The 25,332-nt window shown below is 52.8% G+C and overlaps 2 protein-coding genes and 1 gene segment (V, D, J or C); 1 reads left to right on the top strand and 2 right to left on the bottom strand.

Moving 5' to 3' along the window:
- Positions 1 to 1,491: 1,491 nt before the first annotated feature.
- On the top strand, positions 1,492 to 10,634 carry LOC308535012 (immunoglobulin lambda constant 6-like). The segment is given in 3 exons: positions 1,492 to 1,688; positions 8,634 to 8,752; positions 10,315 to 10,634.
- A 1,268-nt stretch (positions 10,635 to 11,902) lies between these two features.
- Positions 11,903 to 22,204, bottom strand: ZNF70 (zinc finger protein 70). 2 transcript variants are annotated; one of them, XM_081114085.1, is made up of 2 exons: positions 16,998 to 17,947; positions 11,903 to 12,243 (listed from the first exon to the last, which is right to left on the bottom strand). In XM_081114085.1, exons 1-2 carry the CDS (start codon positions 17,932 to 17,934, stop codon positions 12,059 to 12,061), a joined length of 1,122 nt encoding a protein of 373 aa, XP_080970211.1. In that variant the 5' UTR covers positions 17,935 to 17,947; the 3' UTR covers positions 11,903 to 12,058. The 2 variants fall into 2 exon arrangements, with proteins under 2 accessions (XP_080970211.1, XP_080970210.1); XM_081114084.1 differs by lacking the exon at positions 11,903 to 12,243 and adding an exon at positions 22,065 to 22,204 and having other exon boundaries at positions 14,612 to 18,073.
- Positions 22,205 to 23,570: 1,366 nt separating this feature from the next.
- On the bottom strand, positions 23,571 to 25,175 carry VPREB3 (V-set pre-B cell surrogate light chain 3). Its single transcript, XM_081114035.1, has 2 exons — positions 25,092 to 25,175; positions 23,571 to 23,896 (listed from the first exon to the last, which is right to left on the bottom strand). The coding sequence occupies exons 1-2, from the start codon at positions 25,138 to 25,140 to the stop codon at positions 23,580 to 23,582; spliced, it is 366 nt and encodes a 121-aa protein (XP_080970161.1). The 5' UTR covers positions 25,141 to 25,175; the 3' UTR covers positions 23,571 to 23,579.
- Between the last annotated feature and the right edge of the window lie 157 nt (positions 25,176 to 25,332).

The following is a 25,332-nucleotide window of genomic DNA, read 5'->3' as shown; positions in this document are numbered from 1 at the left end:
ATCCTGCAGGTCCAGTGACCCTGAGAACCTGGGATTTTCTAGAAAATTTGCACCTGGGACCTCGGGAAGGTGGTCCACGTGCCTGCTCCGATGATGGCCTGAGAGAGAAGAGTCCATGGTGGCTGCAGCGAAGACTCAGGCCTGTGGGGTGGAGAGTGAGCAGGGGAGTGACCAGCAGGAGGCTGGGGGAGGGAGGGTGCCCTTTGACACGGAGCAGGGCAGAAGTGACTGGACAGGGACACACCCCCTGCTCCAGGAGAGAAGGCAGGACAGGGCACAGAGGAGCCAGGGTTGGAGGAAACAGGCCTGGGCGGCCGGGCTGCAGCTGCACCACCTGGGCAGGCCCAGCCCAGCCCAGCCCTCAGTGTCCAGCCAGGTCTGGATTCCTGACCGTGGCCACCACAAGAGGATGTGGTTTCCAGCAGCCGTTGCCCAGAGGCTGAGGCAGGTAGAGGGACTGAGGTGGAGGGAGCAGCTGGGGTCCCTGCGCTTAGAGACAGTCCTTTCACCTCTCCGAGACCTGGGGCTGTCCCCGGAGGAACCCCCACTTCTGGGTCCTGGGCACTGGCGAGTGTCACACTCACACGGGGGTTCTGGGATGGAGCGGCTTCAGCTTGGACCCCTGGGACAGCTCCCCAGGGGAGCCCAGGTCAGAGGCACAAAGGACTAAGCACCTCAAAAGGGAGAAGCTGGACTGGATGAGGGGCGTCCCAGGGGTTCCTCCATACCCCGAGACATCAGCCGGTCAGTCGGTGACAGCGCCGTGACCGTGGCTAGACAGACACCAGCAGGAGGTCTGGGTGGCCCAACTCCACCAGGGCAGGTGGCACCCATGAAATCCACTCTGGGGCCCTGGGAAGAGCGTCAGGGAGATGGACACGCCATGGGCATGGCGCTGCCCAGGACACACTGGGTCTGCAGGGCCTGGGGCACAGGCTCTGAAGCAAAGGTGGTTGCGCACATGAGCTGGATGTGGCGCGCCGCTTTTATAATCTTTATAATCACATCACAATCCCCGACTTGAACATTGGCTTCTTGCTAAACCAATACCTGTTTCCTCCCCTGTCACCACTGCCGCCCAGAGGTCTGGGCAGAGGAGGAGCCCCAGGCCCAGGCCACAGCTGAACTCAGGTGACCCCTGGCCCACCGGACGCTGGGCAGGAGCAGGTGTGCCCCACACAAGGCCCCAGGGGCCCAGCCAGGCTGGCAGCTGTGGTGGGGGCAGTTGAAGCCTGGATCCTGACCACAGCATGGCGGTTGGCAGATGCCCCGCTGGGAGAGACCCTCAGGAGTAACGGCCATGGCCCTGGAGGGGGCGGGGCCCTGGGGGCAGCGACCAGAAAAGGCCCGGGCGGATGAGAGGGCCATGGCCCGGGCGCACTGGGACAGTCACTGTCAGCGAGAGGGACAGAGGCACCTGCCAACCTAAGGCTCCCCACTGGTCGCGTACGCCAGCAGGTCAGCCAGGGGTGCCTTTGACCCTGAGCCCAGATGAGGCCCAGAATAGGGCCGGTGGGCTATGAGGCCCGCAGAGGGCAGAGCCCTGGCTTTAGGCAGCACTGGCCCCTGATGCTGCTGGGCCTGGCCGTGGGCGCCCATGGCCTGCTGTCCTCGACCACGGCACCTCACAGCAGGGCCCCAAGCTCTGGAGCCCCGACAAGGAGCAGCCCTAGGAGCCTGTGGGGAAGGTAAGGGGCGGAGTGAGTCATGTGGGGGACCTGAGGGTCCCTGAGCCCAAACTGGGAGTGGGGGACAGAGCGTGGCAATGAGGGGCAAGGGGAGAGAAGGGAGGGTCAGCTGGAGAGCAGGGGCCTGGGCAGACGCTGGCTTTATTTAGAGAGCTGACCTTTAGTTCCGTGTGGATTTGTTTGCATTGATTTTTACTTTTTAATATTGTATCGCAATGTATTTATCTTCTTCCCTGGGGTTTTTGGCACCCCTTAAATTATGCACCCAAGACTAGTGCCTCACCTGGTCTTCTGGGTGGGGCAGAAACGGAGGCAGGGGCGGGACGTCCCCGCGGGTGTGGGTGCTGTTGTCCCAGGGAGCCGGGTCTCCTTCATTCAGTGCGATTGAAACTTCGTGGCCCATGCACAGAAGCCAGTATTTTGTAGAAGAGCCACACTCAATGGGCCAAAGAACTGTATGTGGCTCTCAAGCCACGGTTTGCCGAGCCGCAGTTTGCCGACCACTGTAGCCAATGAGCCACATTCTCACTCTTCCCCTCTGAGTAGGCGCCACTCCCTGGAGCAGGGGGCACAGACCCTGGCTGATGCCTTGAGGTGGGGGTACCTTCCCTGGTGTCCTCGGGTCACCAGGCCCTGAACCAAAGATCCTCAGCCGGGGCTGCCTCTTGGGACTGTCCTCCCAGGGGCCCACGCCCACCCAGGACACAGACACCTCCGTGGGAAAGGCCTAGGGGGAGGGCTTGTGGTCTGTCGCACCTTGATGTGTGGCCCCAGCCCCTCCTCGGTGTGTGGTGGGAAGTCCTGGACCAAGGGCTGAGCATCTGGAACCACATGAGAGAATCAGTGGCACAATGACACCCTCATCCTGGGCAGCAGTCATTTTAGGGGCAGAACCTCCCTCAAATGGCCCCACAGGGCGATCCCGCTGTCATCCAATTCACAGATGAGGATAGAAGCTCAGAGAGGTGAGGGGACCTGCCCAAAGTCACACAGCTGGTGCAGACTCCAGGGCCCACGCTCAATGGCTTCCAGCCATCCCCATCTCCAGCCCCTAAACTGGGCTGGCAAGTCCACCTCTCCGGGCCTCGGTTTACCCCTCTGCAAAGTGCAGGGTCCGAACAGGATGAGGGCCTTGTGGCCTGGAACCCACACCAGGGATGCTGGGGCCGCCGTGATGAAGGGCTGGGATGGAGAGAGCTCGGCTGCTACTCCAGCAGGGCAGCAGGGAGGTGGGCCAGCACCTGTGGGTGTCAGGCCAGGACCGGCGTCTCCGTGTCCTGCAGGGACCGCTGAGCAAGGGCAGGGCCCAGGAAAGCATGAGGAGAGATGGAGCCCCCATCAGGGTCAAAGGCTGAGGCCGGGATCCCAGGGGAACAAGAGTCAGCCCCACTCAGGTCCACCCAGAGAGGGGGGCGGGGTGAAGCGACACCACATGCAGGGGGATGCCTGCAGGACAGAGGCACCCACAGCGAAGGGCGGAGGAGGCCCCACTGTGGAGGGAGCACATATAGTGCGACCCACCTCCGAAAGCTGCCAGTGGTCCCCGGAGCTGGAGCGGTGGGTCCTGGGACCAAGGGAATCTGAGGGGAGGTCGGGCAGGTGGCCAGGCCCAGACCTGGAGGACCCATCCTTGAAGGACAGACCTTACCTGGGAGTCCTGAGGGATGTTGCAAGAAAACGACATGACCAGACTTGGGTGGGTGGGAGGGGATGGAAATCGGGACTAGAGAGACCTCGGTAGGGTGTGGCGGTGGCCCAGGCAGAGTGGACAGATATGTGGGCAGATTCAGAAGGTGGGATCAGAAGGTGGGAGGAACGGGAAGGGAAGAGCCAGGATGACCCCGGCCTTTTTCGTTGTTGTTAATCCTCACCAGAGGATATTTTCTTCCATCGATTTTTTTGGGTTTTTTTGTTGTTTCTTTTTTTCTTCCATCGATTTTTAGAGTGGAAGGAAGGAAGGAAGGGGAAGAGAGAGAGAGAAACATCGATGTGAGAGAGACACATTGATTGGTTGCTTCCCACATGCACACCATGGGGTGGGGATCCTGCAACCCAAGTACTCATGTCCTTGACCGTGTGCCCTTGACTGAGAATCAAACCCGAAACCCCTTGGTCCATGGGCTGACGCTCTAACCACTGAGCAAATCAGCCAGGGCACCCCCTGCCTTTTTTGATAGACAGTTAAGAGGACACGATAACTGCATCAGTGTGTCCTGTATCTCAACAAAATGGTCCGAGAGAAGGGGTGGTCTGCAAAGAGCTGCTCTTCCCCAAGAACATCCACTCACTGAGGGGCCACTCAGGGCTGGGGGATACAGAGAGGGTCAGCCTGAACCAAGAAGGTCGTGTCCAGTCCGGGGGACAGACCCCTGGATACTTCAGGAGCAGTAAAGTGGCCGGGGGCCTGCCCAAGCTGGTCTTAGAGATGGAGGGCGCTGACCAATGATGGGAATGCTCCAGGCAGAGAGCAGCATCGGCCAAGAGGAAAGGGAGGTGTGCAGAGGAGGCAGGGAGCTGGGGGAAGGGGTGGGAGAGGCAGACCCAGGAAAGGGGGAGGCGTTTTTAATTTCAAATTCTACTGTCATTGCTGACATAAGTAAAAGTATTTGACTTGTACATTAATCTCGTATCTTGAAACCTTGCTGTAATTACTTATTAGCTCCAAGAGGGTGTGTGTGTTTTTCTAATCCTACCTGAGGATTTTTTTTTCTTTTGATTTTAGAGAAAATGGAAAGGAGGGAGGAGTGGGGGAGGGGGGGAAAGAGAGAGAGAGAAACATAGATGTGAGAGAGACACATTGCTTGGTTGCCTCCCACATGTGCCCCAAACTGGGCCAGGGATCAAACCTGCAACATAAGTACGAGGTACTTGCTCTTGAACAGAATCTGTTCACAGGCCAACAATCTAACCACTGAGCAAAACTGGATTTTTTTTGTGTGTGTGTCAATTCTTTTGGATTTTCTACATAATCACATTATCCATTTATTTCTTCTCTCGCAATCTGTATACCTTTTATTTCACTATCTTATTGCATTAGCCACTGCTCTTCAATTTTCAGTACAATATTGAAAAGCAGTGGTGAGAAGAAATATCTTTACCTTGTTACTGACCTTAGCAGGAAAGCTTCAAGTTTCTCCCATTAATTGTGATGTTAGCTATAGGTTTGTTTGTTGTTGTTGTTGTTGTTTTTTTAATTAAATCTTTATTGTTCAGATTACATTTGTTCCTCTTTTTTCCCCCCCATACCTCCCCTCCTCCCAGTTCCCGCCCCACCCTCCGCCCTCACTCCCCACCCACTGTCCTCATCCATAGGTGCACGATTTTTGTCCAGTCTCTTCCCGCATCTCCCATACCCCTTTCCCCCCCCAAGAATGGTCAGTCCATTCCCTTTGTATGTCCCTGATTCTATTATAATCACCAGTTCATTCTGTTCATCAGATTATTTATTCACTTGATTCTTAGATTCACTTGTTGATAGATGCATATTTGTTGTTCATAATTTGTATCTTTACCTTTTTCTTCCTCTTCCTCTTCTTAAAGGATACCTTTCAGCATTTCATATAATCCTGGTTTGGTGGTGATGAACTCCTTTAGCTTTTCCTTATCTGTGAAGCTCTTTATCTGACCTTCAATTCTGAATGATAGCTTTGCTGGATAAAGTAATCTTGGTTGTAGGTTCTTGGTATTCATCACTTTGAATATTTCTTGCCACTCCCTTCTGGCCTGCAAAGTTTCTGTTGAGAAATCAGCTGACAGTAGTATGGGTATTCCCTTGTAGGTAACTGAGTTTCTTTCTCTTGCTGTTTTTAAGATTCTCTCTTTATCTTTTGCTCTTGGCATTTTAATTATGATGTGTCTTGGTGTGGTCCTCTTTGGATTCCTTTTGTTTGGGGTTCTCCGCGCTTCTTGGACCTGTAAGTCCATTTCTTTCACCAGGTGGGGGAAGTTTTCTGTCATTATTTCTTCAAATAGGTTTTCAATATCTTGCTCTCTCTCATCTTCTGGCACCCCTATAATTCTGATGTTGGTACGCTTGAAGCTGTCCCAGAGGCTCCTTACACTATCCTCGCATTTTTGGATTCTTTTTTCATTTTGCTTTTCCGGTTGGGTGTTTTTTGCTTCCTCGCATTTCAAATCATTGACTTGATTCTTGCGCTCCTCTGGTCTGCTGTCAGGAGTCTGTATAATATTCGTTATTTCAGTCCGTGTATGCTTAATTTCTAGTTGGTTCCCCAATATAAGATCGAGGGTCTCATTAGTTTTCTTGTAGATCTCATTAAGTTTATCGGCGGCTTCTAAACAGTTCTTGAGAGACCTTAAAAGTGTGGTTCTGAACTCTATATCTTCCATTGACAATTTTGTCCTGTTTCTTTGTCTCCGCATTTTGTTATGCTTCCTTGGTGCACCCCCTAGTGGTCTTTGTGCGCAGTCTTATAGTTAAACCTTGATTGTTGTAGCTAATACCAGGGAGGGTTTGACCTCCAGGCCAAGTGGCTATGAGCTGTTTGTTGTTTTTTTTAATTGATTTTTAGGGAGAGAGAGAGAGACGAGAGAGAGAAAGAGAGAGAGAGAGAGAGAGAGAGAGAGAGAGAGAGAGAGAGAGAGAAACTTTGACTTGTTGTTCCACTTATTTATGCATTAATTGGTTGTCTTGTATGTGCTCTCACTGGGGATCGAACCTACTACCCCTTGGTGTATTGGGATGATGTTCTAACTAGCTGACCTACTCAGCCAGGGCTAGCTATAGGTTTTTTGTAGATACCTTTTAGCAAGTTAAGTAAGTTCTTCTGTGAGAGTTTTTATCATGAATGGGTGTTGAATTTTGTCAACTGTTTTTTCTGCATCTAGTAACATAATCCTGTGATTTTTCTTCCTTAGCCTGTTGATGTGATAGATTACATTAATTGATTTTCAAATGTTGAACAGTCTTGCATGCCTGAGATAAATCCCACCTGATCATGGTGCATAATTCTTTTTATACATTGTTGGATTTGATTTGTAAATATTTTTTTGAGGATTTTTGCATCTTTATTCATGAGAGATATGTCTTTAGTTTTCTTTTCTTATAATGCCTTGCTCTGCTTTTGGTATTAGGGTACTACCAGCCTCATAGAATGAGTTAAAGTGGGAAATTTTATGCTATGTTTATTTTACCACAATAAAGAAAGAAAATGACACTATATAGGTAGATAAATACTAGGTGTGCTTTTTAAAGGGCACTTCTATATTGCTTAATTGTGTTATATATGCAATTTTAAAACAATAAAAAACTAATGCAAAAAAATCTTACATTTGCATCACAAAACCAACCACTGCTGACTGGACCAGCTTCTAAGGTGAAAATGCAGAAATGCTTACAACCAATAAGGCCCAACTCAATGCCACATTTTGTATGAGTGGGAAGTTAAAAGCAGCAAAACAAAATCTGGGGCTTCTAGTTGTAACTTTAAAAGGGAATATTTAGATGCTGAGTTTAAGAACACAGACTTCGGGCCTGGGGGTGAGCGGACGGGGGCGGTGAGAACACTCATGATCAGGTGTGACCAGGTGAAGTCAGGAAAGAACTGGGTTGGGAGAAGGGTGGCCAGCCTCAGTTGGATGTGGGGAGTTGCGGTTCCTGTGGGCCGTCCAGCTGGAGACGCTCACTAGGCAGTTTAGGCAGAGCCGTGGAGAGAGAAGGCTTGGAGCTGGACAGACTAGAGCAGCGGTTCTCAACCTGTGGGTCGCGACCCCTTTGGCGGTCGAACGGCCCTTTCACAGGGGTCGCCTAAGTCCATCCTGCATATCAGACATTTACATGACGATTCATAACAGTAGCAACATGACAGTTATGAAGTAGCAACGAAAATAATTTTATGGTTGGGTCACAACATGAGGAACTGTATTTAAAGGGCCAGAAGGTTGAGAACCACTGGACTAGAGCCTCACCATACAGGCGGTGGTGGGAATCCAGTGTGAGATGGCACAGAATGGGTCAGTGGCCATGTATGGGCCGTAAAGAAAGGGAAGCCAGAGGAGGGAGAGAGTGAGAGGTCTCAGTACCCAGGGGAAGAGTCACTGGAAAGAGGATCCACCCCTGTGTTGCATCCTGCAACAAGTTAAGGTACAAGAGGAACTGGGAGGGGAGCTCAGACTTGACAGGGAAGAGGGACCTGTCAGCCGTAACCAAGGGGTTTTAGGGAGAGATGGAGATGAGAACCGGGGGCCCTGCCATGTCTCAGCACAGGGGTTCTCAAACTACGGCCCGCGGGCCACATGCAAATACAAATATTGTATTTGTTCCCGTTTTGTTTTTTTCACTTCAAAATAAGGTATGTGCAGTGTGCATAGGAATTTGTTCATAGTTTTTTTTTTAAACTATAGTCCGGCCCTCCAACGGTCTGAGGGACATTTAAAAAGTTTGAGGGCCCCTGTCTCAGCACGAGACCATTACTGGCAGACAAGTGCTTGGGGGCCATTATTAATGGATGGTTGGATGATGGATGGATGGTGGATGGAGGAATTAATGGATGGATGGACAGAATGAGTGGTTTAAGAGATCAGAGAAGGCTTCATAAAGAGAACTGAATCGTATCTTGATGTGTGGAGACACAGGGAAAGGGTTCTCTCCGTGGGAACACTGTGAGTCAGGAATGGCCCGGTGTCCTGGGCCCAGGGAAGAAGCCCACTGGCTGGACCGTGGGGAATTGTGGGGAAGGAACCCTCAGAGTCCCTAGGATGAGGCCAGGAGAGGTCAAGCAGATCAAGCAAGTTCAGGATCCTCCGGCCGCACCACACAGCTGCCTGGAGGGACACATCAGCCCTAGGGATTCCCAGGGACCAGGCCAGCCTCGGGGGATCGCATGCTAGGTGACTCCAAAGCGCAGGTGGTACCGGCCTCGGAAGGGAGCCGGCCGCCCACCTGCCCCACCCCCTGCTGCAGCCTGTGCCCATCGTACCCAGCAGGTTCCTGCTCAGGACCGGCCCCCAGGGGACAGGCCCCAGGTGCTGGCCCGGCGGGTTTTGGTCCGATCTTCAGTCGCCGTGGTACGTCTTCAGCAGCGGGACCCAGCTCATCGTCCTGGGTAAGCGGCTCTCATCACCTTTTCCCTGGCGTCCCACCTTCTGCTGTCTTGGGAAACACTCCTCTCTGTAGGCTGCTTCCCCTCTGCCCTCCCGGCCGGCCGTCAGAACCATCCCCAGGCCCTGGACTGTGTGGCTCAGTTGTTTGGGCGTCGGCGTCCTGGGCACCAAAAGGCTGCTGGCTTGATTTCTGGTCAGGGGGCATTTTGATGTTTCTCTTTCTCTCCCTCTCCCTTCCTCTCCCACCCCCGCCACCCCCCAAAAAATACATCAAAAATATAGGGAAAAATAGCCGATCCCCACCTCTCTCTATAAGGTCTGGGGGAGATGGGTTGGTCTCAGGGTAACCAGCAGGGAGGGCCCAACAGCAGGAGTAGCCACGTCCAGAGTCTGGCAGCTTGAAGCAGCTGTGTCCCGGGGGCTGAGGCTGGGGTTTGGCCTAGGAATGGGGCTCCTGTCTCTCTTGCAGGACAGACACCCACAAGGGGACTAGACAGTCTGGAGGCCCTGGGGTCTGGGCCGAGGGCTCGATGCCCATCCCCGTGGGGAGAGCCATACAGTCGCCTGGGGACAGGGCTGAGGCTGTGCCCACAACCTCCAGGGGCACAGGGTCAGCCCGAGGGAGGCCTATGGAAGGCGGAGCTAAAGCTCTCCGGGCTGTGAGGACATGGGGAGGCAAAGACAAAAAAGCTGCGGCAGGTAAGGTGGCCAGCAGCTCAGCCTCCCAGGACAGCGGTCAGAGAGGAGCAGGTTCTGTGAGGCACAGACTCACCTGTCCCTGGAGCCCATAATCTCTGTCCAAGGTTCGGCCACCCACCTTCCTCTAGGGAGCATTAGACTCAGAGATGACAATGTGGGGAGTGGACCGGGGGCAGGGGGGTGCTCAGAGCTGCAAACTGCCCCATGAAGTCAGTTGTCAGAGGTCCTGGGGTGGCGTGGGGCCACAGTGCCCATCATCAGGGGGAGCAGCGCCAAAGATGCAGCCGAGGTGCAGGGTGCTGGGTCAGGGCACAAGGGGCGGGAGGCAGGCAGAGCCTGAGAGGCCCCTGGGCTTCGGCCTCAGCCCTCATTGGCTGGGTGCCCAAGGGCGACAGGGGGCGCCAGGCCCCTCTGTGTGCTGGGCTCAGGCTTGGGCCTCCCCACACACCATCAGGCCGGTTGGGGGAGCCCGGATCGCAGAGGCCTGGGGCTCCAGAAGGATGAGTGCGGTGGGGCCTGACGCTGGGCTGAGGGCTCGGGAGTCTGAGCCAGACCCCACACTCAGACTCCGGGGACTGGGGGGAGGGAGGTCAGCCTGCCCCGCTTACACTCGGGGAAACTGAGGCTACAGGTGGAGGGGCTTGGCCAGATCACCGGGAGGTGACTTGGAAGGGCTTCTGGACGGGTGGGGGCGGCCTGCTGTCCAGGGGCTGAGAGGAAAGGAGGAGACAAAGAAGGAAGGAGGGTCCCCTGGGGGAACAAACATGGCCACAATGGACGGGTCACAGAGGATGCAGATTGGCAGGGGGGCTGCACCAACACCCGCTCCCCCTCTGCGTCTCACACCCCTTCTCTGTCCACACAGGTCAGCCCGCGTCCGCACCCTCGGTCACTCTGTTCCCGCCCTCCTCGGAGGAGCTCCACACCAACAAGGCCACGCTGGTGTGTCTCATCAGCGACTTCTACCCGGGCAGCGTGACGGTGGCCTGGAAGGCCAATGGCACCCCCGTCAGCCAGGGCGTGGAGACCACCAGGCCCTGGAGACAGAGCAACAACAAGTACGCAGCCAGCAGCTACCTGAGCCTGACGCCCGACAAGTGGAAATCTGGTGGCAGCTATAGCTGCCAGGTCACGCACGAGGGGGGCACCATGGAGAAGACCGTGGTCCCCGCGGAGTGTTCCTAGGGCCCTGAGCCCCCCACCCTCGGGGGCTGGAGCCTTGGCACCTCTGGGAGGGTCTTTCCTTCCACCTGAGTCGTCCCCAGCCCCAGCCCGGCTCCCTGAACCCAATCAATTCTCAAAACGTTCTTGTCAATCAGAACCCATGCTCTCTGCTCATTCTTGTCTAGTCTCGTATTTAACCTGTGGCTTCCCCTGGTTCTCGGGGTGGGTGGGAGAATCCTTTGTGCCCAGCAGGAGTTCCCTGGGGCACCTCCCAGGAACCTGACCAGGACACAAGGAGTCCAGTCACCATTCAGTCCCTCTGCCCGCTCCTTCCCCAGTTCCTCCTCCAGCCCATTATGTCCCTCCCTCCTGTTGGACGGAGCTGGCCATGGCCGGTGACCGCCAGATAAGCTCTCACTCCCTGCCCTGGTGCAGATGCCCTCTGTTCCCGGCCCTCGCCCCCTGGGATGCCCTGCTCCCTCCATGCCCAGCTCAGCTCCTGCCCACCCTCACCCCCTCCCTTTCACTCCGTCAGGCCGGAACCCCCCAAGGGGTCCAGGACACTCCAGCCGAATCAGTCTTTGTTTTTTGGTAATCCTCACCTGAGGATATTTTTCCTATTGATTTTTAGAGAGAGAGAGGGAAGGAGAGAAAGATCAATGTGAGAGAGACACACCAATTTCACACCCACCTTGGTTTCTGGGTTATCAGATACTAAAGATGGGGTTCTCCCATAAGAAAAGGGGTTCTCTCTCCCCGCCCCAGTAAATTGAGGCATCGGCATTCTAGTAAATATATCCATTTTGTGCGATGCTTGCGAATGTCCAATTATCCCCAAGAGTTGGGCAACTCTGAACAGATTGAGGCAATTTGGTTTTCACCTTGGCCCGAGATGACTAAACCCACCTGCCACCTCTGATAAACCCCGGCAGCAACTGGCTGGGGCTCCAGCGTAGCACCCAGACATGGTCTTCCCCACGACTGCCGGGGGATCTGACACTACGACGCACTTTCGGTAAGTCACTGGCCTCCGTTTCCCCACTGTAACAGGAGTGGCCATAAGGGGCCATCTTCTGAGCCTTTGCAGTGGTGCCCTTCCCCCACCACAGGAAGGGGTTGAGGGAGGAAGGGGAAGGTTGAGGAGGAACCAACCTGGGACAGACAGGTGGTGGGGATGGGGGTTGAGACCAGGGTCCCCACCTCTCTTCAAATGACTGTGGGTTCACTCTGGGAGGGCGGGATGGATCTGTGATGTCTACTTAATTCTTTGCTACATCTGGCAGGATTCTCTAAAACGTAAAGCACAATGTAATGTTTTATGTTCAAAGAACTTGAGGAGTAAGAACAGAAAATCAAATATTCACAATACTAATAGCGGAGTCATCATCCGTGCCCGCTGTTTGCCATACAGGTTTGTTTTCCTTAGTCCTCTGGGCTCCACGAGGCTATGAGGTGGCATCATTCCCCGACATTGCAGCCAAGGACACTGAAAATAGAGCCCGTGACTTGAAGAGTGGGCTTAAGACAGAGTCTGGCACAGGTGAAGGCAAGGAGCAGGTACGCCCAGTGGCAGACTTCCAGTCTACCCCGAAATGCTGCTCCACACATGAATGGGCATGGCCTTTGTGGGCTAAAGGAATGAACAGATACTAAAATGTTAAAATGCAAATTTCCACCTTACTCTAAACAATAATGTTAATGACAGAACTTACACAAGAAGGAAAAGAATTACAGAAAGAATCAGAAAATCAAATCCAAGAATTTGGTGTTTATAAGTTACAGATATATAGCAAAATATATACACACATTTAAAAATTAAAATGCTGAGCTAAATAAACTCCCATGCAAATGCAAATGCAAGAAAAGCAAAGGAATTATAATATTTGGAAAAGAGAAGCTTAAGCTAGAAGCATGAAGAGGCAAATAGGGCACCAAAAGGCACAGTTTTTCAATATATCACCATTAAGTGTGTATATATATATATATATATATATATATATATATATCCCAAACACCATGGTACTTACTAATTGACAACTTATACCCTGTCTATTCCTCCAAAAAGAGTTGAGATAATTGCATGACTAACATACCAACGCACATAAAAAAGGAACAGAAACTACATAACGAAAAAAACACAAAATCAGACTACAATTAGATCAGGTAAATGAGTGTTCTTAACTATTTTGGGGCCACAGAGCCCGCACTTCCAAAATAAGGAGAATGCTACAGACCCAGAACAATTCACTCATACGCACGTCCACACAGCTTTGTTCAGTCCCTAGGGGTCCACACCTTTTAAAACCCCCGTGTGCCAAAAGACCCCTAGGCAGCCCATGGACCCCAGGTTCAGAACTCTGAAGAAAACAAAATTAGAGAAAATATTAATTTGTATAAAATAGTTTAAAAACTGAGCTAACAAATAGAACTGATGGAGTAAAAACACATTTCTTACGAGCACACAAATGCTTTATAAAAACTGATAATATATTCAGGCCCAAAGAAATTCTATGGACACTTTGAAATGTTGAAACCACAATAAAGTAAGAAATAACAATAATGGCTTAAGCATTCATCACTTGGAAATATAAAAAAGTAATAATAACACTTGGGCCAAAAGGGAAGTAATAATATAATAACAAGAAATACCACATGTTAAACTTATGGAGTAGAGAAAAAGCTCGAACTATTAAAAAAAATCAGACTAAATTACCTACATTTACTAGAAATAGTAAAAATATGATTAACTAATGCCCTGGCCGGTGTGGCTCAGTTGGTTGGAGCATCATCCCATGCACCAAAAGGCTGCAGGTTCGATTCGGATTCCCAGTCAGGGCACAGAGCCAGGTTGAGGGTTCCATCCACGGTCAGGGCACGTGCAGAAGGCAGCCGATCGATGTTTCTCTCCCTTCCTCTCTAAAATCAATAAAAATATAGATATATACGCTTAACTAATAATTAATCTTAGAAATATAAAGTGTTAAGCTAAAAACAAACAAACAACCCACCAGAATACATATACTTTGACACAACAATTCAACTAGTAAACAAAATCACGAGTGGGAGCTATACAACACTCAACCTCTGCCGTGAGGGAAAAAACACAAGACAACAAAAACAACTAAATTCAAGGACAATTAAACCGTTACCAGGGCAATCCCTTATAACCTTACACAGAGACCCAAACTAAAATGGAAGGAATTTAAATACACAGTCAAACCATGAAATACATTGAACAGAGAGCTAGTTTTACTTACACTTCCAAAAATGAAAAGTACCTGGTCTTAACCATGGTTATTTGAGTATCTGTCAACCCTTCAAAAAGGGGTTTTAATCCTGTTACATAAATTGTCAAAAGGAAGAAAGGAGACGGGCTGCAGAGGGTACAGGGGGAGAAAGTGCATATTTCAAAACGTGAGAACAGTATAAAATGAGTTGAGAGAGGCTGGGGGTGAGCTGAGGACAGCGGCTGGCATGAGCTCCATGTGGCTTGTTTAGAGGGGGTGAAGCAGATTGGCTGAAATGGGGGTTTATGTGCAGAAATACCCCCAAAGGTTGGTTTTAAGGAGAGTGGTGACATGTGCAAAGTGATGCTTTAAAAAAATCGATTTGGTTGGGGTGCACAGGGTGTGGAGGGAGACACTGAGGGTGGGAAGGAAAGTGATGACTGCCTGCTAGGCACAGAATGAGGGGGTGCAGGAGGTAGACCTGGTGGGAGTTGGTGGCTGCTGTCACCGCACCGAGCAGGTGTCAGCATTCTCTCCTCACTCCGGGTCCTGACAACGATGCCCAACACCACCTGGCCAGTCCAGCTGTGGTACAGCCGGTGCTGGGGGAGCCTGGGGTGCTGGTTAAATGTTTCACATAGCAAAGGGCGGGACTTGACAGAAGTGATCTTCCCAGACCATCAGACCAATCCTTTTAAAATCTCTGGCTACCAAGCCCCACTTACTCAGTAACAACTATGGCTCTCCCATTTTTTTGGTTTTTTTGTGTTAATCCTCACCCGAGAATATTTTTTCCCATTGATTTTTAGAGAGTGTGGAAGGGAGGGTGAGACACAGAGAGGGAAACATCGATGTGAGAGAGACACATGGGTCGGTCGCCTCCCGCACGCACCCTGACTAGGGCCGGGGATTGAGCCTACAGTGGAGATATGTGCCCTGACCAGAACTGAACCTGTGACCCGTTAGTCCGAGGGCTGACTCTCTAACCGCTGAGAAAACTAGCCAGGGCGGCTCTCCCATTTTATTCATCAAAACTGCACTTATCTGCCAAGCTGAGCTTCTGATTGGCTGAAATAACTAGCTTTACCATGATAGGTTCATGGGATTCCAGCCATAAACGTTTGGAAAACTTCAAAATAGCTCAGACCGCCTCCTCCCACACTAGCTGAGAATCCTGAGGGGAATGCCAGTACTAGATCCCCATGGGCACACGAAGGCCTGAGGGCCTGGGACAAACAATGACCAACTAGCCAGACCTGTCAGTGTGTGGTTCCTGGGCCACCTTCAAGCTCTGCTCAGTCAGGGCAAGCAGGCCTGTCATTTGGGAGATGTGGGGTTGCATGGGTGCCCAGCACAGGGCTCACGGCCTGGATGCATGCTGGGATATTATAACCACCTGGGAGCTTTAAAAACAGCCACTGAGCCCCACCTCTGGGGATGCCCACTGAATTGGTCCCAGATGAACACCAGCTGGCAGGGGGAGAACAGAGAGAAGTACAGGGACATGGACTGACCACCACAGGGAGGCTCAGGATGGCTTCCAGGAAACATCTGTGGGACAAACGCAGGGCACCCCAGCCCAGGGTACAGCCTGAGGGACTATGGGGAAGCCTGGTTTAATGAGGGCCTGCTGCAAGCTCTGCCATTTCAGGAAGCAGACGGGGGTGCTTCTCCAGGTTCCAGGGACAGTGTTTCCGGGGCAGGGCAGAGGTCACTCTGGGTATCCACACTCAATCCCTAGCTGTCAAAGCACTTTCATATGTGCTCTCATTCTGAATGGGAGGCTTGCACCAATCCTCAGAGTGTGGGCCCAGATCCCACTATCGCCATGTCACGGGTAGGAGAACTGAGCCTTGGGGCTTCCTCAAGGACACACAGGTAGGAGGGATGGACCTGAGACTTGCACCCAGATCTCTGACTGAATCACCCTGCTTCCAACATCCCCCCGCCCCGCCCGAGCCTGCACTGGAAGGTGGAGAGGCTGCATAGCTGCCAGACCAGAAACGGGCCCTGCTGATGTCCAAGGCACGCTGTGGTTTTAGGAGCCCTGGGTCTGGTGGAGGGCCTGCACCTGGAGGGCACTGGTGCCGTGGGCCTGGGCTGAGTCAGAGCTGGGCATCAAATGCCCTCTGGCCTGCAGGACCAAACCTCTACTCTCCTTAAAAGAGACCCCCATTACTCTAACACAGAATAGGGTTAAGGGACCACACCAGGGACTTGCACCCTCCCTCCCAGTCCCAAACCTAATCCTTCCAGACACTCCCTTTGTTCTGTAACCTGTTCGGGTTGCACCTACAAGTACCCAAACCAGGCAGAAGATTCCATTTTGTGGCTGAGGTATCTACTTTTTGGATTCATTTTTCTTCAGCTAATTTGGACTGTGAGAATGGTTACTTCTACTGAAAGTGCCAAACTATAGCCTGATGTTAGAGTTCTCACCTGACATTCTCATGGGTTTAACTCAACTTTCTCCCTCTTATAGTCATTTCTTTTCTGTATTCTGGAATAGAGGGCAGAACTGAACCTCACAGGCTTGGAAGTCAAATGTGAGAATGAGAAAATCGAAGGCCCACTCTCTTTTCAGGTGCTCAGCCATTCTGGCAGCCTTTCTATCCCCCCATCCTCCCTTATGCTCAGAAAACCTGCTGATCACCTGGCCAAGAGGGGCCGGTGCTGCTGGTGTGGTGCTCAGGAGCACCTAGGTCCAACTCTGTTATGGGGCAGGTGGATGGAGCTTTGCAGATAAAGTGACTGGGCACGGGCTCCATCTGGGAAAGGCTTTCAAGCTTTGGTGTGAGCTCCTCCTTCTAGAGCTTCTCCCCAGCATGGATTTTCTGATGCCGAATAAGGTGTGAGCTCCCCCTGAAGGACTTGCCGCATTTGTTACACTCGTAGGGTTTCTCTCTGGTGTGGGTTTTATAATGTTCGATAAGGGCCGACCTGTGCCGGAAGGCTTTGCCACACTCATTGCACGCATAGGGTTTCTTCCCAGTGTGGATTCTCTGGTGCTGAATCAGTGCGGAGCTGTGGCAGAAGGCCTTCCCGCACTGGCCGCACTCATAAGGCTTCTCCCCAGTGTGAATCCGCTGGTGCTCAATGAGGGAGGAACTCTGGCTGAAGGCTTTCCCACACTTATGGCATTTGTAGGGTTTCTCACCGGTGTGGGTTTTCCGATGCTCAATGAGGTTGGAGCTCTGGCTGAAGGCCTTCCCACACTCTTCACATTTGTACGGTTTCTTCCCAGTGTGAATCCTCTGGTGCCGAATGAGGTGGGACCTGTGACAGAAGGCCTTTCCGCAGAGATCGCATTGGTGAGGTTTCTTTAGGGTGTGGATTTTCCGATGCTGGCTCAGGCCTGAACTCTGGTTGAAGGATTTCCCACATTCCTTACACTGATAAGGTTTTTCTCCAGTATGAATTCTCTCATGTTTTCTCAGACTTGAGCTCCGACTGAAATCTTTCCCGCATTCCCTACATTCATAGGGTCTCTTCCCAGTGTGGGTTTTCTGATGTTGTGTGAGGGCTGAGCTCTGGCGAAAGGCTTTTCCACATTCTGGGCATTCGTAGGGCTTCTCCCCGGTGTGGATTATCTGATGTCTGAGAAGGTGTGAGCTCTGGCTGAAGGCCTTCCCACACTCACAGCACTCGTAGGGCTTCTCCCCAGTGTGGATCACCAGGTGCCTAAGAAGGTGCGAGCTCTGGCTGAAGGCCTTCCCACATTCCCGACACGCATAGGGTTTTGGTGGTTGTGCAGTTCTGTGAGGCTCATTAGGTCCCGAGTCCCCCCTGCCCACTAGCTCATAGTCATGTTTGCTGGGTTCTTCTCCATCATGGATTAACTGACACATACTAAGGTCTGATTTCTGGAGGAAGGTTTGGCCAAATATGTCATCATCCTGGGGTTTGTTGACTTGGGGAATACTCTGATGCTGAACAGGGCTTGAGCACAGACTGAAATTCCCCTCGTAATCATCATGTTCCTCATTTGGCTCCCCAAGAGGGATCTCCTTATAGATAACAGCCATTTGCTCTAAACCTCTTTCCTGAAGAAATGCGTCCCCTAGGTCCTCCTCTGGGAAAAGTTCTTGCTGCATCTCTAACCCATCTTCAAACACAAAGGTCTCACCAAGCTTGGATGCCGGGGGAACCTCCATTGTGGATCTAGTATCAGCCCCAATGACTGTATTTCTTGAAAGATGTTCTTCTTTGGGACACACTTACTGTTCTTACAATCTAAAAAGAAAAGGGACATTGTCAAGCAGACAAGTCAAGCACTTAGTATGTGCCTTCCTCCTGTGCCAGAATCAATGGTAGAGATAACAAAATAAGTATAAGATACAATCTTGGCCCTGGCCAGTGTGCTCAGTGGTTAGAGTGACAGCGCATACATTGAAGGATCTTGGGTTGGATTCCAGGTCCAGGGCACATACCTGGGTTGCAGGCTTGATCCCCAACCCAGTTGGGGCACTTGCAGGAGGTAACCAACCAATGTTCTCTCTCACATCTCTCTCTCTCGCTCTCGCTCTCTCCCCTCCCCCAAAAAAAATCAATGAAAAAATATCCTCAGGTGAGGATTAACAAAACAAAACAAAATGTCACAGTCTTGCCCTTTGCTTTGATCCCCATTGGGTTAGACAGAAGTTTGATTTGTCAGAAACAACTGCAAACAAGACAGAGAAATTAGAGAATCAAACACCACACCATAGTGTCTAGACCAGTGATGGCGAACCTTTTGAGCTCGGCGTGTCAGCATTTTGAAAAACCCTAACTTAACTCTGGTGCCGTGTCACATATAGAAATTTTTTGATATTTGCAACCATAGTAAAACAAAGACTTATATTTTTGATATTTATTTTATATATTTCAATGCCATTTAACAAAGAAAAATCAACCAAAAAATGAGTTCACGTGTCACCTCTGACACGCAAGTCATAGGTTCGCCATCACTGGTCTAGGCTCTCCGAGGACATTCAGAAAGGTGGGTTAGATCAGGAAGTGGAGCCACATGGAAAAGGCACAATACTCCACCTGCTGGAGGGTGTTGGGAATGGGGATTTGTTGGGAAAGAGCGTGCACTTTCTTCCTTGTGGTGCCCCAGCCACAACTCCAGGAGTCAGCCTCCACCTTCTTCCTCTCTCACCTGCATGGCCTGCCCTTCCGTTTCCTGAGGCTTTATTGAAGGGGTCTGCCTCTGCCTCTCTGTCTTTGCTGTGATTCCGGAGCTCAGGCCTCCGTGCAAATCCCCGAGATCATTTCAACACTCACCTCCCAAATGGCTGCCTGTCTCCAACTTCTGTTCCTCCCTCGGGTCCATTCCCTGCATTGACACCAGTGTGAGATACCCCAATACAGGCCCGATCATGTCATTTCTCTTCTTAGGAGCCTGTGACAGCTCAACTCACTCACCAGGCCCTCGTGCATGGCCCTTCTAGCCCATCTCCTGCCCCTCCTTCCACACACCCCTAACCTTCCATTTCATCTGTGCTGCTGCTGCTTCTGCCTGCCAGGTCCCTCCCCTTTCTCAGACTGTCACTGGCTCATCCTTCCAGGCTCAGTCCAGACGTCCCCTCTTCTCTCACCCTCAGATTGACTATCTCAGGCACACCTCTCCGTGACCCACGGAGCTTGGTGCACGCACCCCTGGATGGCACACATGGGTTGACAGGACTCTCCCCACCACTACCTGTGAGCTCCTTCAGGGCAGGTCGTGGGCTCCTTCATTTTGGAACCCCGAGCCCCAGCACAACAGGACAATCTCTACACCTACATTTGTTGAATTATACACAACCGAATGGAGGAAAAGCCATCTGGTTTTGTGCTAGAACTGACTGTCACACTTGAACTCTTTTTTTTTTTAAATATATTTTATTGATTTTTGACAGGGAGGAAGGGAGAGGGATAGAGAGCTAGAAACATCGATGAGAGAGAAACATCGATCAGCTGCCTCCTGCACACTCCCTACTGGGGATGTGCCCGCAACCCAGGTACATGCCCTTGACCGGAATCGAACCTGGGACCCTTGAGTCCGCAGGCCAACACTCTATCCACTGAGCCAAACCAGTTAGGGCTCACTTGAACTCTTTATCAAAAAAAAAAAAATCAATTCTCTGGGAGATATAAACAAATAAACAGACAACAGCATGACTGCTCCAGTTGGAGGAGGGTGTTTCTGCAGGAACAAAGAAGGAAACTGGAACACACACCCCACCTTAGCCCCTCAGCCCCTGTGGTGGCCCGGGGGAGCCTCTCAGGACCCCATTCAGAAACTCCTGTGCAGCTAAAGGGAAACTCCCAGCTATCATAAGGATAACAGCTCATGTGTACTGAGTGTCTGCTCTGTGCTAGGCACTACCAGACCTTTACAAGTGTTTCTCACTTAATCTTCACAACTCTATACAAAGGTACTACTATTATTATCCTTACCTTGAAGCTTAGAGAGTAACGGAATCAAAATATACATGTTAGTCAGAATAGCCATGATGGAGCCCATTTCTGTTTGGAAATATCTTCTTAATGAATTTCAGCCACTTTAATGAATTGTCTTTGCTCATTTCACCCCCTCTTACCCTCCTCTTCAGATACCATAATCTCCAATCCTTCCAGTTCTCTCACTCAACCTCACCGAGTCTAATAGCTCCCTATCTTTTATTTTTTAATTTTTATTGATTTCAGAGAGGAATGGAGAGAGAGAGACATCAATGATGAGAATCACTGATTGGCTGCCTCTCGCATGCCCCCTACTGGAGATCGAGCTTGCAACCCAGGCAAGTGCCCTTGATCAGAATCAAACCCAGGACCCTTCGGTCTGCAGGCTGATGCTCTATCCACTGAGTCAAACCGGCCAGGGCTAATATTTCCCCATTTTCACTTCGTTCTCCTCTTCTAGTTCTACCCACTGCCTTCTAGCTTAGATCCCCTCCTTCTATAGTGGGTCTAACTATAGACATCACTTCAGCTAACTCTCTGACCAGCACCACATTCCTCATTTCCTTGCCCTGCTGCAACCGGCCACTAACTCCTCCTCTGCCAATTCCTCATAAAATGTTAAATGCTGCCAAGGAAAATCATACGACTGCGTATGGCAGCGAGACAGATTTCGCGTTTCCAATTTCGGCTGGGACCTCAGCACGCGGCTCCAGCAGCCAATGACCTCCTTGCTGCCAGTCCTCTCTTCTCCGTCCCCTTCCCCGCCCCTTCTGGCACTGCTCACCAATACCTCCTTCTCAAAACCCTTCATTTTAGAGGATGCAAACTGGCAGCCTGGGGATCCTGCCACAGACACGTTTTGTCTGGCTCTCAAACGAGCTGGGCTTTTCCTTTTTGTGTGACTTAGCCGCCAACATGGAAAACTCAGTGGTTCTCTGGCCTTCTCTTGAAAAACTAAAGATGTGACAATATGGGCTCATCCCTTCACTAAGCCCACCTTGCCTACCCGGACGCCTCAAGGCTTTGAGCTGGCTGGACAAATCACCCCACTCCCACATCCTGCCTTATTCCCTTGGTTTCTGAAAGATTCCGCCCCCCACCCCCCAATTTTCATAGCCTGGGATGCCTCCTTCTGCGTATTGCAACTCTTCTTCCACCCACCTGCTAAATCCTGGTGTTCCCAAGGTTTCCTCCTTAGCAATTTTCCATTCCCGCTCTGTCCCACCTACACCTGAAGCAGTGGTTCTCAACCTTCTGGCCCTTTAAATACAGTTCCTCATGTTGTGACCCAACCATAAAATTATTTTCGAGGCTACTTCATAACTGTAATGTTGCTACTGTTATGGATCGTCATGTAAATATCTGATATGCAAGATGGTCTTAGGCGACCCCTGTGAAAGGGTCGTTCGACCGCCAAAGGGGTCGCGACCCACAGGTTGAGAACCGCTCTCCACTCTGTTTCAAAAGTTGGCAATCCTTGATCTGTCCCCAACGACGTTTTAAACATTTTTGGACCAAAAAAAAGCCAAAGGTATGGAACCCCATGCTTCCCACTTCCCCGGCTGCTCCTGCATCCGTCACCCCATCCTCCAGGGAGCCCACGCGGCCCGGCGCCCGGCAGAACCTCGGTCCGGTCGGGGCTTTCTGGCTGGAGGCCAGCGAGCAGCCGCGGACAGGCACACGCCGGCCGGCCGGGCGGCGACGCCTGCGCCCCGACATGCTTCCCACCAATGGAGACGCTCGCACCCTGACCACCGGAGGGACAGGTGGGCACACAGGCTGCCGCGGAGCCACTCACCTGGGCAGGGGCGGGGCTGCTCACCTGGGCCGGGGCGGGGCCGCCGGAGGCCGGGGCGGGGCTGCACCTGAGCTGCTCCAACCCGCGGCCGACCCGGCCTGGCTCCCGGGCTGCTGCTGACGCGGAGCCCCCGGCGCCCCGAGAGCCGGAGCCCCGCCCCCTCCCGCGGGCACTTCCGGGACTGCTCTAGGCCGCGCGGAGGTCCTCGCGTCTCGGTGGTCCCGCAGTGCCTGGTGTCGGGGCGCGCAGCCGCGGGGCTCCGGGCCCCCGGACAGGGATCGGGAGAGACTCTCCTGTCCGACGACGCAGTGGCTCTGGGCTGCCCCCAGAGTGAGTCCGGCTGGGAGGAGAACAGAGCTGGGCAGTCGTTGGCAGGAGTGCAGGGCAGGAAACTGAGGCCGGGAGGGGCAGGCCGGCTGCACTTGCCCTGCGGGTGGGGGCCGCCAGGGGCCGCCAGGCGTGTGGGGTCTTCAAGAGGAGAAGGGGATTCCGGAGTGGAGCCCATCAGCTCTCATAGGCCCAGGAGCCCTGCGGATTCATCATCCCTTGCTGGTTCTGCCTGCCCACCCAGCCCCCACAGAGGCGGGAATGAGAAGAAGGGCCCGCGGAGGACCCCCCGCAGATGGCCGCGCGTGTTGGCTGGACCCTCTCTGGACTCAGTACATTTGAGGGATGACCTCCAGGCATGAGCCGCCTCCTAGGGGACCCGGGAGGGAAGAGGGATGTGTTCGTACCCCGCACCCGACTCCCAGACTCTCAGCTCTGCTTCTGATGGCAAGACTTGCCCCTCCCCCTATGCTTCCCCCTGGGCACACCTGCCTGTGGGAGAGCCTCCCTGGGGTGAGGGGGGGCACAGCCCTCTCATGGGAGACCAATAGAACACGTGTTCCTGAGGGGGGGCAGGGGGGATGCTGCCCACTCAGCCAGCCCCTACCATCTGCCCGCCTGCCTTCACGCTGGCCCTCAGGTGCCTCTGAGTGCCCCCCCCCCACACACACACACACACGCACACACGCACGCATGCACGCACACACGCACACACTCACAGCTGCCTCCCTGCTCCATCAAGGAGTAGGCAGGGACTGCCCCTCCCCTCCCTAGCAGCCTGGTTCCTTGGGAACCCAGTTGTCACCCAGTGAGCACTGGACCACAGCCAGCCATGCAGAGCTGGGAGTGGCAGGGCTGGTTCCTTTTTTTTCTCCAGCTCCTTGGGTCACAGGAAGGTCAAGCAACCAGTCTGAACCCCCTGGGGGCCAGGGGAGAGGCCCGGCCCTGTCCCAAGGGTCTCAGGTGCTTCCTCTTACGCACCAATCCCCAGAATCCATGGCCCCCTTCACCCTCCCCAGCCAACCACAGTCACTTTTTCAGCAGAGATCTCATGGCCAGTATTGACATGTTGGATATTATTAGCCCATTTTACAGAGGAGGAAAGTCAAGGCACAGAGAAAGTTAGAGAGAGGCCTCAGGTCAGAGACAGAAGTGGGAGACAGGAGGCATTCACCCCACACCCCACCCCTAGGATATGTAACCAACAGAGCAGTAATAATCTGCATCGTCCTCGGGCTGCACGGGGCTGATGATCAAGATGCAGGCATTTTGGGCCGCGTCTGTGGCTGCTGAGAAGCGGTCCGGGATGTCTGGGGACCGGTGGTGATCCTCCTTGGAGCGGTAGTAGAGGAGGTAGCGGGGGGCGCTTCCCGCCCGCTGCTGGTACCAGGACACGCCGTAGTCCGCGATGTTGGCGTGGCGGGGGTTGAGCATGCAGGAGATTTGGACCACTTGGCCTGGGAACACCAGCAGTGCATCTGGCTGGGTCAGTACTGGCTGGGAGACTGAAAGAGACAGACCTGCTCAGGCCTGGCCTGGGCCCCTGTTCTCCCACTTCTGGTCAGACTCCCAAACCAGACAACTCCTCTTCCTAGAGGGCTCGTGGCCTGGTGCCATGGGATGGGCACAGGATGGGGTACCGAGTTGGTGACCCCTAAAGCCCCATCAGTGCCATGTTCCTGAGGATCTGTGTTCAGTTGCAGGCCTAAAGTTTAAACGGTGGGACCGGTGGCCTCTATTGCTCACTCCCACCCCTTGCCCTGAAGACCCCTATCCCCTCAGTCACACTGGCTCTTCCAAACCCTGGTTGCAGACTAACCACCGCCAGGAAGCTCTGGGCTGTACCACCCATCAGCTCAGCCTCAGGCAACTGGGTGCTGAGGACCTTCTTGGAGTTAAGTTGTTCCCGAGGTCCTGTGAGGTAGGGATCAGCCCACACCAGCTTCTCCTGTGAAAAACTCAAAAGGTCACCAGCTCCAGCCCCTTCTCAGACCCTAAAGCAGTGGTCGGCAAACTGTGGCTCACGAGCCACATGCGGCTCCTTGGCCCCTTGAGTGTGGCTCTTCCACAAAATACCGACTTCTGCGCATGGACCACGAAGTTTCAATCGCACTGTACGTGTGCACCCACACGTGGTATTTTGTGGAAGAGCCACACTCAAGGGGCCGAAGAGCCGCATGTGGCTGGCAAGCCGCAGTTTGCCGACCAGGGCCCTAAAGAGTCAACGTTCAAAGGGACTCTAGTGGTCTGGTCAATCAGAAATGGAGAAACTGAAGCCCACCCAGAGAAGTGACTTGCCCCAGGTCTAGGGCACAGCCATCCCCTCTGCAGCCAGTTCTCCCCTTCACCTCAGTGCCCCTTCCAGACCCTCCCACTGCTCTTCTCAATTTGCTTCTTTTTTTTTTTTTTAAGATATATTTTATTGATTTTTTACAGAGAGGAAGGGAGAGGGATAGAGAGTTAGAAACATTGATCAGCTGCCTCCTGCACACTCCCTACTGGGGATGTGCCTGCAACCAAGGTACACGCCCTTGACCGGAATCGAACCTGGGACCCTTGAGTCCATAGGCCGACGCTCTATCCACTGAGCCAAACCAGTTAGGGCTCAATTTGCTTCTTTGCAGGGAGGGGCCTTCTGGAGCCACTGCTGTCCCCCACCCCACCCCCAGGTGAGCTGAGCCAGGCCCAGGGAGAGCTCACCTGCCAGGAGGGCTCCAATCAGAAGGAGGGCCAGGCGCCACCAGGCCATGGCCAGCAGCAGCAAGGCAGGCGGGAGCTGTTCTGTTGGGTGTGCCCCAGGTGCTTCAGGGCACGGGCCGGGGAGGCTACTGGACCACAACAGGGCATGCAAATCAGCCCAGTGATTGGTGGGGGAGGCAGGGGCTGGGGCCCACTGCCAGGCCCCATCTCCCCAAACGTGAGAGTCCTGACCCTCCCCCCC

This window comes from Myotis nattereri (genome assembly GCF_964212035.1).
Source record: "Myotis nattereri genome assembly, chromosome: 19".
NCBI lineage: Eukaryota > Metazoa > Chordata > Mammalia > Chiroptera > Vespertilionidae > Myotis > Myotis nattereri.
The sequence above is the reverse complement of the archived record's forward strand: the minus strand, read 5'-3'. Positions and strand labels throughout refer to the sequence as shown.

Excerpts from the sequence above, each read along its gene's own strand:
- ZNF70 (XM_081114084.1), bottom strand. The coding sequence starts at position 17,994 with ATGGAGGTTCCCCCGGCATCCAAGCTTGGTGAGACCTTTGTGTTTGAA.
- VPREB3 (XM_081114035.1), bottom strand. The coding sequence starts at position 25,140 with ATGGCCTGGTGGCGCCTGGCCCTCCTTCTGATTGGAGCCCTCCTGGCA. Across the intron at positions 23,897-25,091 it reads GATTGGAGCCCTCCTGGCAG|TCTCCCAGCCAGTACTGACC; the intron begins GTGAGCTCTCCC and ends TGTCTCTTTCAG.